This window comes from Procambarus clarkii, chromosome 10 (assembly GCF_040958095.1).
Source record: "Procambarus clarkii isolate CNS0578487 chromosome 10, FALCON_Pclarkii_2.0, whole genome shotgun sequence".
In the NCBI taxonomy this organism is placed as follows: domain Eukaryota; kingdom Metazoa; phylum Arthropoda; class Malacostraca; order Decapoda; family Cambaridae; genus Procambarus; species Procambarus clarkii.
Genome location: NC_091159.1, coordinates 17,291,614 through 17,306,161, shown reverse-complemented (window position 1 = coordinate 17,306,161; position 14,548 = coordinate 17,291,614). Strand labels below are relative to the sequence as shown.

At 42.0% G+C, this 14,548-nt stretch overlaps 1 protein-coding gene across 2 annotated transcripts in view; it reads left to right on the top strand.

Moving 5' to 3' along the window:
• The first annotated feature begins 505 nt into the window (after nucleotides 1–505).
• Nucleotides 506–14,548, top strand: part of LOC123746851 (CKLF-like MARVEL transmembrane domain-containing protein 4) — a 158,139-nt gene continuing 144,096 nt past the window's right edge. Inside the window, exon 1 of one of the 2 annotated variants that reach the window (XM_045728657.2) lies at nucleotides 506–793. In XM_045728657.2, coding sequence (XP_045584613.1) covers nucleotides 644–793 — 150 coding nt within the window. In that variant the 5' untranslated portion in view covers nucleotides 506–643. The remainder of the gene's footprint in view (nucleotides 794–14,548) is intronic. The other variant, XM_045728669.2, reaches the window with a different exon arrangement.

Below are 14,548 nucleotides of genomic sequence, written 5' to 3'. Positions count from 1 at the left end.
TTGTATATACCTGTTCGGGTGGTGGTGTATAGAGTGACATATTGCAAGTATAGTGAAGTAGCATATATTTGGGAGTGACGGAGTGGCACTGCGCGTCAGTATAGCTGTGGCTGTGTTGGTATTCTCACCGTGGGAGCGGCCAGGCGTCCTGTGCCGCACTCAGCATTCAAGTTACCAAACCGTAGAGCGCTCTCAGCAAAGATAGGTTTGTTAGTCACAAATGACCGATTGTCTTGAGGCACTGGATCTCTTTGGATAGTTTTAATCTGATGGGCCCTGAATTCAATAAGAAAATTTGATGATAATGGAGGTAGAAACACACAAAAAACTGTTTGTGTCAAGGGGTGGGCGGGGCGTAAGGAAGTGACTATGTTGGTGGTGGGGTGTTTGGTGGGGGTCCCCTCAGGGAGGTGCTGCTCCTCGGGGCCCCGGAGGGTGGCAGGGGGCCCGTTAGGGTAGTGGGGGGGTGTTGGTGGGTGTTGGTGGAGGTGTTGGTGGGGGTGCTGGTACACTCCGCCATCCCAGGCCAGTGCGTTACGAACTAGTGAGGGAGGTGGACGTGCTCGTGTTTGTGCGTGACTCATATTGAGTAGTATTACAGTCAACAAGGAGACCCCTACACGACCCTTCCAAAAACAACGACATGATGGCCGAAACTCACTCCAAGTCGGAAGTATCAACCACCACTACTACCACGACCTCCCCGACGTACGCCGCCCCGAAGTCTTCAGGGATATCCCTCTGCTTGCAGTACTTCAAGACAGGCCCAGGCATCGTCAAGCTCGTCGAACTGGTAAGTAATATGAGCCTTTCCTTTATCGTCGGTCATCTTGCTCCTTTCGGAGTATTGCCTTCCCCGGGACAAAATACAGAAGTAAATCTTTTGAGAACACATTGTGCCCGTCGAGATATATATGTATTCAGGAGCACGTACGCCCCCTCGCTACGGATCAGAAGCTGTGACACAAGACAAGCGAGACGGCGCGAGCGACGAACGGTCGCTGCGGGAGACGCAACCTTCACCTGCGTTAAGCCTTAATAGACCTCGTCTTTCTTATCTGGCCTCGGATAATACAGCACTAGCTTAGTGGCTGAACCTTCCGAACTCAAAACGTGAGCGTAGCGTTAGGCCTCGTGTACTGAATACGATTATAGAAGGGAGGTGAGTATTCTTATTTCGCTAATCACGTGTCCAGCACATTAGAACGACGAGTTTTCAAGGTTGATCCTGGAAGTGGAGCAATGTAATATGATACAAGTGTTGTTGTTGTAATAGATTCAGCTACTCGGAACACGTTCCAAGTAGCACGGGCTATGGTGAGCCCGTAACTTACCTGGCACAGGAGCGGGGCAAGTAGAACGGGCCATGGTGAGCCCGTAGAAGACTTACCTGGCACAAGATCGGTGCTGGAAGGACGATACAAGTGTACGGCACCACATTACATAGTTCTTGAAGAATATTGCCGGAGAGGTGCAGTGCAACAGTGGGGGCCGGCGCTCACAGGTGGCGCTAAGTTGGCTCTGCTATCTAACACCGGCGGGGCTATTTTCATCTGGCTCCATGCCCCACTGTTCTCACCTAGTTGTATCTGTGGGGGTTGGGCTTCGGCTCTTTGCTCCCGCCAATCGACTGTCAATTTACTGGTGTACAAGGTCCTAAGCTAATGGAGATCGCTCGCTCGCTCGCTCACTCACTCACTCACTCACTCACTCACTCACTCACTCACTCACTCACTCACTCACTCACTCACTCACTCACTCACTCACTCACTCAATCAATCAATCAATCAATCAATCAATCAATCAATCAATCAATCACACACACACACACACACACACACACACACACACACACACATGAAAAAAATAATAAATACAAAATAACAAATAATAGTAGTAGTAGAAACTTGATTGACAGTTGAGAGGCGGGCCGAAAGAGCAGAGCTCAACCCCCGTAAGCACAACTAGGTGAATACACACACACACACACACACGCACGCATACAGAAGGGGGCCTGGTGGCTGAATGGACAGCGCTCAGGATTCCTTTGGACCGGGGATCGATCCCCGGCGATGGCGGAAACAAATAGGTAGTTTCTTTCACCCTTTCCTTTACGGGCTGCTTCCTGAAGGTGTGAAAAAAGTTGATTGACAGTTGAGAGGCGGGCCGAATGAGACAGAGCTCAACCCCGTAAGCACAACTAGATGAATACAGTTGCTGGAGGACAGAAGAGTTCGAGGAGACATGATCACCACATACAAAATTCTTAGGGGAATTGACAGGGTAGACAAGAATGGATTATTTAACAAGAGTGGTACTGCACATGCTCATAGGGGCACAAGTGGAAGCTGAGTACCCAAATGAGCCACATAGATATTAGAAAGATCTTTCTCAGTATCAGAGTAGTTAGTAAATGGAATGCACCAGGAAGTGATGTGATGGATGCTGACTCCATACGCAGTTTCATATGTAGATTTGAGAGAGCTCGAGAAGCTCAGGAACCTGTACACCGGTAGATTGACGGTTGAGAGGCGGGACCAAAGAGCCAAAGCTCAACCCCCGTAAGCACAACTAGGTAAGTACACAGGGTTCTGTACATGGACCCATCTTGTTTATGATATATGTAAACGATCTTCCAGAGGGTATAGATTCATTCCTCTCAATATTTGTCGATGATGCAAAAATTATGAGAAGAATCAAGACAGATGAAGATAGACAGAGACTACAGGACAAACTGAAGGAATGGTCTAGAAAATGGTTACTAAAGTTTAACTCTAAGCGTAAAGTGTAAAGTAATGAAATTAGGTGAAGATTATTTTTTTTTTTTAAGAGAGCAGGACACTGAATACAATGTACCATCTGGGAGATGAAATCCTGCAAGATTCAATTAGAGAAAGGTTTGAGGGTTGATATCACACCGAACCTGTCCTCAGAAGCCCAAATCAAAAGGATATCATCAGCGGCATATGCTAGATTGGCCAACATAAGAACTGCCTTTAGAAACTTGTGCAAGGAATCGTTCAGAACCTTGTATATCACCTATGTCAGACCAATCCTGGAGCATGCAGCTCCAGCTCTCAGCCAAACTGAGAGGTATGAGCTACGAGGATAGGCTACGGAAGCTAAACCTCACGTCCCTGGAAGACAGAAGAGTAAGAGGAGACATGATCACCACCTACAAAATGCTCAGAGGAATTGACAGGGTGGACAAAGACAAACTATTTAGCATGGATGGAACACGAACAATGGGACACAGGTGGAAACTTAGAACCCAGATGAGCCTCAGAGACATTAAAAATAATATTTTCAGTGTCAGAGCAGTTAACAACTGGAATGTATTAGGCAGTGATGTGGTGGAGGTGTAACTCCATACACAGTTTCATATGTAGATTTGATTGAGCCCAATAGGGTTAAGAATCTGTACATCAGCTGATTGACGGGACGGGACCAATGAGCCAAAGCTCAACCCCCGCAAGCACAACTGGGTGAGTACACACACTCACACTCTTGAGAGTATTATAGCGTATCTCTGTACAAGATATATGTATTCACTCCCATATTAATGAGCCCCGGGGTTGTGACCCCACTCGGCCGGGATCTCTCCCTTTCCTGCCTGGGCACCCCTGGGCACCCCTGGGCACCTCTGGGCACCTCTGGGCTGCACGGGAGGTCGGTGGCTGGTATTTTAGGCGTCGTGTATCCCTAGTCCAACTATGTATTCATCTGAGAGAAAATCCGGGTTCACTTCCCATGCACATTGAGGCATTTGAGGAGGATAGGTACCTAGCTTAGTTTTTTTCGCAAGTGGCTACAGGAGTAGACATCTCTGCTCGATCTTGGCCGTCATTGTATATCCAGGAGGCGTAAGTTTCATTATGGACTTTAGACTAATCACATTGATCTGTATGACTAACCATACTGTGTGAAGGGGATTTTTAGCATCACGTAGCTAGTTCTTGACACAATGTATTCCCCATTATGTAGTGTGAGCAGCTCTATAAACGCAGACGGACCTAAATGTGTTAGTATGAAAAAACTAGGCACCCATGGTGTGGGGTGGTGGCGGGAAGGTTACATCAGGGGTAACAATACCATGACTGGCAGGTCCTGAGTAGGTGCGTGCTACAATACTACGCTTCTACCTGTTTTTTTGTTATTTTGTCTCCGTTACAAATTTACTCTCGCAATGTTTTATTATTGTTTTTTGACCATCGAAATAGGCCTATAGTGTTGAAATTCAACTGCAGTTATTTGGAAACCTTAGTAGTAACTGTCTATATTTTATACTCTGGCCTTGTCTTCGAAATCACCAGTAATCATCTAGTTGTACTCACCTAGTTGTGTTTGCGGGGGTTGAGCTCTGGCTCTTTGGTCCCGTCTCTCAACTGTCAATCAACTGTTGTAGAGATTCCTGAGTCTACTGGGCTCTATCATATCTACATTTGAAACTGTGTATGGAGTCTGTTTCCACCACATTAATGCATAATGCATTCCATCTGTTAACTACTCTGACACTGAAAAAGTTCTTTCTAATGTCTCTGTGGCTCATTTGGGTATTAAGTTTCCTCCAGTGATTTTATTAGTGCCAAACATCTGACGTCTCATCCTACTAACCTTCCCTCAAAATAACCGAACTGCGAATCGTTTTTTACAACCAGGTTCCCAATTACTCCTGGGTGAAAGAGGTGAACAGGAAGAAATGGTGCGAATGAGGGCGTTTATCAGCACTTTAACAGGGTCTTGTCAATTTACTCAATAAATGTTTTAGCTCATTAATTAAAATATATAAATTTACATATATTTTTTAAATTTGTGTGAAGAACGTTGGGGAGTTATAGATCCACTGTCCACTCTTTGCGAGCTGAATCTATCAGTGTGCTACTGGTTCCAGCTAATGATGGCGTCATTCGGGCATCCTTTTTGTCCTATTCTTAAAACCTATTTAGGTATTTGCTTCAATGCCTTGCCTACCAGTTGGCATGAGGTACCTGGAGCTTTGCAATTACTTTATTCACTCTCGTATTCTTGAAGATATCCTCACAGTGTACCCAAAATTTGCCAGTGTAGGCTACTAAACATATGACCCTGTATGACTAACCATCCTGCGAGATGGGGACTTTTATTACCACTGCTGCCTTATTCACTCTTGTGCTCATGATATCCTCATAACGAACCCAGAGTCTGTCAGTGCAGACTACTTATCACAGGCCTCTATGACTAACCATCCTGTGTGATGGGGATTTTTTAGCATCACGTAGCTAACTTTTTGACACACTGTACTCCCCTTCATATAGTCTAGGGTAGCTGCACAAATGCAAATGTACCTAATGTATTAATAAAAAAATTTACTTTGCAAAACCAATGTTTTCTCAGCTGATCATTAAAAAAAAAGAGTACCATCGAGCTCGCGTAGTTGTGTACAAAATATGAATTATCCTAGTCGGCAGTCTTCAGCCTCTGCTCGTACCAGCTGAGGGCGGCCTAGTGATGTATTTATTTATCAACTGTAAACGTGCTCTGTAAGTTAGGTTATGTTTTGGTTCTGTTGGTAATTTATATTTGCAGTTCATGGGTGATTAAGCAGCTGTAGAGCCACCAAACTCTTTGTTTATGAATGGGGAAACATTACACACGACTTAAAATTCACCTGTCCTCAGACCAAGTCCATTGCATCCAGCGGGCCATGTATGCATTGCCCCAGACGCATTCATCAATTTTAACATGATGTTCATTCAAAATAGGAATTTTCTCAAATATAAATTAATATTATTTTATATTAGCATACTGTGCATATTTAGACATTAGTTAGGTTTGGTTAGTTGTTTAGGTTCTGTTGACGATTATTTGTATATGTAGTACGTGGGTACATGTATTTGCATTTACAGTGTTGTGGTTCGAACAAAAGTCGTCAGTGAAGCACTTGTTCCGGAAGTGTAAGGACGTCATCAGGTGTGAGTCGTGTGTAACCCGTTTTTCATTAAAAAACAGGGGGGTTTGGCGGGTTGATAGAATGGACTTAGGCCTTTGTTTCTGAGGACGGGCTGCGGGCAAATACAGTGAGGGTTCATTCATGAATTATGTGAATTCCTGAAAAATTAATCAACATAATTCATTTTCTGATGTGTGGTTTTGTCATCACATTGAAATACATATTGATATGTTTGACCAAATACCTGTTGTAAGCTCTATGATTTTACGAGGATGGTTTTATATTAATGAACTACTGACACCGTCGAGAGCCAGCATTCGTAGTGTTGCCTTGGGGTGAATAGTATGTTAAGTGTCCTATTTTATATCAAAATTATTCTAACATGTTGCTTCAAAGATTATCCTGAGAGTTTCAACGTCGCATTTCTATCCCCCTTCATTTAATACAGGTCTTTCCATTTATTTATATTATTCAATCATATTTCTGCTAATACAGCATAATCCAAGTGCAAGATAAAGTAATATTTGTAAACTGTATGCATGGACACATTTAATTGTGTAGGACTGTATTAGGCCTATGCATGAAAAAATAGGAGACAAACTAATGGCGCTGTGTTTTCCGTCAGTTGAATTTTGATAATCCAAAGTGGTTTAATTTATCTTGATAAATGACTAACAAGGGAGGGAGTACCACCGTTAGAGGGAGTTTAACAGAATGTATAAATCTATATGAATATTATGTTAATAATGTTAGGCCAGATTCGGGAACCGGTTAGGTTATGCACACGGAAAATATAGTCATGTGCCCGCGTGAACGGTAACCATAATTGATTTTATATAAGTAGGCTTTCGGATTGATGGCACATTACCTCTTAAGATCAGGAAGTGATGAGAGTAATTTTTGTAATGTCTAGGGCACAAACACAAGGTAACAGCAGTACATGACACTCGCATAATTACTCTCGCCAAATTTGTGCTTTCCTCGACACTTTGCTATTGGTTACTTGGGTTTGATATCAATTTCTAATGCTATATTTGGTATTTTAATGGGCGTCTCGGCTGGTTCTGTTGAACTTTGTGTGCTGCATGCAGGCTAGCGTGTGACAAGAGCCCGCCCCGTTAAGCAAGTGAACTTTAAAGGGACTGAGCAAGTTGCCACTTAACCTTAGTCATTACCTAGCTCATTGTGTTGCAATGACGGGGTGAAAATCTTTGAACTTGAATAGTCAGGCTTTTGTTTTTCCACATTGGCCTTTGGTTACTCAGGAATTGCATGTGGCGTAACCTATGCTTGAATTATATTTCAGGTTAATTTGTCTTTTTTTGCGAACTGTGGCAGTGTAGTAAAAATGTCAATAGTCTAGGCTCTACCCTTAGGCTGGTGTATAAATGTTAGTAGCCTAGACTATTTCCTTAGGCTAGTGTATAAATATCAGTAGTCTAGGCTACATCTTTAGACTGGTGTATAATGTCACTAACCAAGGCTATATCCTTTAGATTGGCGAATAAATGTCAGTAGCCTAGGAAATAGTCTTAGGATAGTGTATAAACTTTGGTATTATTCATTTTATATGTTGCATAGAGTGTTCCTAGGAATTCACAAGTACTCTGGACAGGTCAATTCGTTGCTCTGTTTTCCACAATTGGTGGGATAAACCACAATATATATATATTTTGAATCCGAGGTTCAGACGAACTAGTGACCGATTGTCTCGTAGGAGCCCTCAAGTCACGTCTCGTGGGATCCCTCACGTCGTTGACAAGTTGCGTTGTCATGACCCAGAGGAAGTTATGTGCCTTAATTCACTTTGTTTTTGTTGAGTTGTGCATATTTACATTCTCTACATCGCTAGTGTGTTTGTTCCACTTCTTAGAACCGTTTTGTCATTGTCAGGTAAAGGACATCAAGCTTTTAGCTTTGAAGACCAAAGGAATAGGTGAGGAAGGAGGGAAAGGAGTGATGGTGATTATAAATTCAAAATGAGGTTGATGGAGATTGAGTGGGATATAAAGCTTAGTGGTTTAAAACTTTTTTTTTAATTTGTATAAGTTTGTTAATGTGTCAGGAAATATAATATTTTATTGGAATATCTAAGTTCCATCGTTGCTCTCCGAGATTTACCTGGTTGATGGGGTTCTGGGGGTTCTTCTACTCCCCAAGCCCGGCCTGAGGCCAGGCTTGACTTGTGAGAGTTTGGTCCACTAGGCTGTTGCTTGGAGCGGCCCGCAGGCCCACAATCTTCCGCATACCCACAATCAATTTGCTTCATTTAAAATGTTAACGAAGCACCCCCCAGAAGACCAGTCAAGATAAGCAAAACACTCCTAGTTGACTAGTCAAGCTAAACAAAGCACTCCTAGTTGACTAGTCAAGTTAAAGTACTCCCAGAAAGGCAGTCAAGAAGTAAAACAAAGGACATCATCAGCTTCAGTATTCAGAAAGATTTTTCTGTTTTGCTTATCATCGGTATGCTAATTGATGTTCTAATTGGTCTCGATGCGTAGATATTATTTATTCAGAATTTCACCCGTTTTCACCTTTTATCATTATTCTCTTTGTGTGATGAACGAGAAACAATTACGTTCTCCAGTTTGTGTCTCATAATTAGTCTCACTGAGGTGTTTCAGGGTACGAGTGTCCTGGTAGTTTCCTCTGGTGACAGGTACCACCGGTAACACCTACCTCTGGTAACAGGTACCACCGGTAACACCTACCTCTGGTGACAGGTACCACCGGTAACACCTACCTCTGGTGACAGGTACCACCGGTAACACCTACCTCTGGTGACAGGTACCACCGGTAACACCTACCTCTGGTGACAGGTACCACCGGTAACAGATGTATCCAGTGACAGAGATCACCGGTTACAGGTATATCCAGCGACAGGTACCACCGGTAACAGGTATATCCAGCGACAGGTACCACCGGTTACAGGTATATCGAGCGACAGGTACCACCGGTAACAGGTATTTCTAGCGACAGTTAAGCGAGGTACCAGCTGCTGTGCTTGGTCATACCTAACCTGGGTGCACAACTTGTATTCTCTCGCCTAGGCTAGGCCGAACAATGTGTGGAGTGAAAGTTAGGGATTAATAAGGTAAGAAATACCTCATCCCTACTCAGTGTATAACACATCTGTGCCTGGAGTTCCAACCGACTATACATTGTGAAATATACCCAAATGATAAAATAATAATGACAAAACTATTCAGTTTTTATTAACTTTAGTATTAGAGGCCAATACATGGGTCAGACATGCATCCCACTTTCGTCAGTGGAATCAGTTTGATATCTTTACAAGAAACGAAAAATTATTAAAAAACATAGAGGAAGAACTACGTACATTTATTTTAAGATCAAACCATAATAGCAAACACCCACCGTCAACACAGTTTTAGCAGAAAGTACTGTAATTATCAAATTATATAGATAGCAGGCATTAAAATGTAATTAGAAAAAATTCATCACTAATAAAATTCCTAATTCAGGACCCGCTTGAGTAAAGGAGACATGAACTATTACACAAGGCATTTTTATTTCATATTGTTTTCAGGCGTCACTGATCGTAACATCATTTATCTGCTGTAGACTTCCAAAACGCTTTAGATAAAGAGACACTTTATTTTTTATTTTTATAAACACATTTAGGTACATCCACATATGTGTAGCTACCCAAGACTACATGAAGGGGAGTACAGCGTGTCAAAAAACTAGCTACGTGATGCTAAACATCCCCATCACACAGGATGGTTAGTCATACAAAGGCATGGGACTTTCAGTGTCACTGCTACCTTATTCACTCTTGTGTTCATGATGTCCTCATAAGGCACCCAGAGTTTGCCAATGCAGTAAAGAGCCACATCTGCGATCACTGCGTAATGTGGGAGGAAAATTACAAAGATGGGCTGTGTAGGCAAATACGAAGCACAGTTGGACTTTGTTTTGTCCAGGAGCCCGGCTAGACATATCTACATTAAACGGCTTTTATTGTAAAAAAAAACATTCTGGTTTCTCAGACTAAATCCGTTTTTGTTTCCTAAACATAAGCGTGATGCAGCCAAGCCTTATCAAGTTTCTTAGAGATGTACCTACTTAAAAAATCTCACCTCTGAACTTTGACTTACATAACAGCCTAATCTTATTTAAAGATTATAGAGAGGGATTGTATTACTGTATTTGTGGAAGAATCATTTGCAGTCAACTGATTCTTAGCATGTAGTAATACATCAGCATGCTCTGGCCCACACACACAGGCGTGCGCGTGTGTATGTATATGTATGAATCGGAGGTTCTAAAAAACAGTGAAATCAAGAACCGGTAGGTGCACTTCACCAAGTCCCTTGTGGTAATAAAATAGCCGCATGTGGGACTTTGACATCTTCAACCACGATTCGAATCCCGCAAATAATAGTTTAAAATGTTTAGTCAAAATTTACGGTAGCCTAGTAAACACTATAACATATAAAGTTAACCTGGTGGACGTCACGAGCTAGTATGATTTGACGTCTTAGGCGACCCTGGGGAACCGCGTCCTCTGCCTCTCACAGACACCACATGACAACTTTCTCCTCAACGCCAATAATACTGATTAGTGTTGTTGGTGCTCTTTCCTACAGCAGAGGTGTGTATGCTCACCTAATTGTGCTTGTGGGGGAAGTGGGTTGAGCTTTGGCTCTTTGGTCCCGCCTCTCAACTGTCAGCCAATTGGTGTACAGATTCCTTACCCTATTGGGCTCTTATTTGGAACTGTGTGTGGAGTCTGCCGCCACCACATCACTTACTTGTGCATTTCATTTTTAAACAATTCGGACACTGACAAAATGATTTCTAGAGGGTGTACTCACCTAGATATACTTGCAGGATCGAGCTAGGCTCCTAGCCACGCCCTCCGAACATTCTTAGAATAATACAATACCTCATTTCTTACGCTTGCATCATATTTACATTTAAAATTTTGAATCGAATTTGCTTCAACGACTCCTGCATCTAACCAATTACATTTATTGACAGTTCTAACACTGTAAAAGATCTTCCTTATGTCTCTATTTATTTTTTCGTTATTAAATAATATTCATTATAAAGCTCATATATCCTGTCGTCTCTATGACTGATTTGCGTCTCCAATTTCCATCTATGACCCCTCGTTAATACTACATATTAGTAATACTAGTATTACAAAAACAGACTATCGACCGAACTAATACATAAAAACAGACTATCGACCGAACTAATACATAAAAACAGACTATCGACCGAACTAATACATAAAAACAGACTATCGACCGAACTAATACTCAAAAACAGACTATCGACCGGTACCAATACTACAAAAGACTATTGGCGGGATTTTTCAGTATAACAAAAAAATCGGTATTTTCTGAGTTATAAAGTAATATCAACTTATCCTCCTGTTTAGATAGTATTTTTGTTACTGTGTGCACCATAGTACAAACATTCACTGGAACATTATCTAACTCAGTACACAGTTACAAACCAAATAAGATTTCTACTTAGATTCAACAGAGCAGAAGAAGTTGTTAAACACATGGGGCAAAATCTTACTGAAGCGACCATACGAGTCATAAATACCCATACTCTGCCTAAGTAAAACAGAAACAAGTAACACTTAGTGCGCCAGCCAGAGGCGTTGGGCCTGGAATTTCCCTGCAAAAAAAAAAGGTACAAACATTGAAGTAAAAAGGCAATTAAATAGAATTTGGTACTATTCAGTTTAGTCCGAAAAAATAAAGCTAAAACAAAACTTAAATATTCTTAGGCTTAGTACAACACATATATGTACTATATTAGGCCTCAGATAGCGTGCATTAGGCCTAGGAAGGTTAGGTTTGGTTAGTTTAGGTTGTCTTTGCAACGTAAATACAAAATCTTTTTCCAGTTTATCCAAATTCAGTAGTAACTATTTCTACTTTCTAATTGTCCGTTACGTCATGTATGTACTATGGTCCTCATCGTTACTATAAATACTAACAACAGGAGGATGGGCTGTATTATACATGTGTATTGGCACAGATTCAGATTATGTTAAGTCAGGTTTTTAGGCCGATTCAGGTGTGTTTACGTTGAGATGGTTCCGAGGATCAACGTCCTCGCGGCCCGGCCTCTAACCAGGGGCCAAATTCACGAAGCAGTTACGCAAGCACTTACGAACCTGTACACCTTTTTTCAATCTTTGGCGGCTTTGTTTACAATTATTAAACAGTTAATGAGCTCCGAAGCACCTGGAGGCTGTTTATAACAATAACAACAGTTGATTGGGAAGTTTTCATGCATGTAAACTTTAATAAATGTAACCAAAGCCGTCAAAGATTGAGAAAAGATGTACACCTTCGTAAGTACTTGCGTAACTGCTTCGTAAATCTGGCTCCAGGCCTCTTGGTTGGTGGTCTGGAAATGAATGCAACACATCTTAAAGTCACAGGTTCGAAAATAGTCAAGATGAATAAAAGCGAAGGGAAAGTACTCAGTTTGCTAGCAGGAGTCTGTTCCTGTACCCACCTGTGTAAAAAAAAAAAATGTACCAAAAGTCCATTATTCACATCTGACACTACGTATAGACATAACCCGAACTCACCGTCGTTTGACATCCTCCCATGACGTTGTCAACGCTACTGGGGTCTATATTCTTAGCTGTAATGCAAGCAAGAAAGAAACAATTTGAAAAAGAATGGGAAAAGGCATCAGCGTTCACATACAGAAAGGTAAAATAATATATTGCCTAAACAAAAAATTAGATATATTGCGGCAATCTGTTAAATAAAATCAGTAAAAGCTTTCGTAGTCTATAGCACAACAAATAAAGACAATCGCAAGTTTGTTTTTTGTTATTTTTCAAGTTTACGTACTGCTGGGTCTCGAACCCTGGACAGATGAAGAAGCAGAGTAGCACATATAGCAGTTCTGAAGGAGAGAGAGAGAGAGAGAGAGAGAGAGACAGACAGAAAGAGGGGGGACAGACAGACAGAAAGAGGGGGAGACAAACAGACATAGGAAAGACAGCCAGAGGGAAAACAGTCAGAAAGACAGAAGGAAGAAACAGACAGACAGACAAACAGACTGGGAAGACGCAGACAGACAGACAGACAGGAAGAGAGAAAGAGGGTGGGAGGGGGCAGGAGAGGAGGTGGGAGGGGGGGGGGGTTATTATGGTGGGCAGTGGGGGCCCACGAGGGGGCACCTCCCGGGCTGGCAGCCTCTCCCCGCCGCGCCCGGGGTAACGTCGCTGCCTTAACCAGCGCTGCCAACACCTTCCTCACGTTACAATCCTCTCCCACAGTGCTCTTTCACTTCTACATTCATAATTACTCTTCATTGTTGCTCCCTTGCTGTTTTTGGCTTTCTTATCCTATTCCTGTTTTTACAGCACTTTTCATTTCCCCTTTCATTATTTTCTATTTATCATGATAAACCTCCACCTCTGCTGTAGGTAATCTTAGTCTGATTTTCAAAAATCCGTAATATACCTTAATTAGCTGATTGCAGTATTTGATGTATTATACATTGGTGCCAGATACTATACACTGATTTACCTAAGCAGCACGACTTTCACGACACCTTTGACAAACATTGTTGTGGGGTTTGTATTTTTATAGCCAAGGGGGTTTAGTAAGAATGAGGAGGTTAAAATTAGTGGCGCGTCCGCTTTAGGTTCGTATGTATATATATATATTTTTGTTGATGAGGTGTGCTAGGTTAGCACATTGTAGGTGAGCAGGGTAGATAGGCTTGTGGCATATTTTTGCCGATATTTTTCCTTTCTTTGGCACTGTAGTCTGCCAGTGTTAATGACTGTTTTGGGGGTAGGGGAGGGGTGCTGTCTGCTCATTCCAGTATCACTGAAATCTAAGCAGTGGTCCTTCCCTGGTTAAGAGTTGATTTTAGATCAAATTGGTTACATTAAACCAGATCATTTTAGGCCAATTGACATTTTTATTTCTAGCCTATTTATATTTGGTCGCAAGGTATTAATCATTAATACCTTGACCAAATATAATAATTAATACCTTGCGAAGAGTAATGTGAGGATTAATAATTTATTGTCGTTTTACTTATCCAGAAGAGCCAATAGCCTACCTATAGTAAGGAAAAGGTTAAGAGATTTACACTCCTTGATCTCTTCACTGTGCTTACTTGTTGTCACTTCGTCTTGTGTGAAGGCTGGCGTCTGTGTTTATGTTTATATTCGTGTCAACACAGCAGTGTTGAGACAGCACCTTACGCCCACACTCAGCTGTGTGTCAACCCTCAAGAGGAACCTTTCACCTCATCACACTCCCTTTGACACACTACATTCTCTTGGTGTATACAAAAATACACTGTCAGAATTTTCTTATAAAAGTGTAGTTACATTCGCTTCTAATTTAATTGTACATATACATTTGTGTGGTTTTACAAAAAAACGCGCGTGCGCGAGCACACACACACACACACACACACACACACACACACACACACACACACACACACACACACACACACACACACACACACACACACACACACACACACACCACACATATATATATATGCATGAGAAATGAGTCACTGCATTAATCTACGGAAGGCGGGGTTCCTAGCCCCGCCTTCACTTGAGTCACTTGG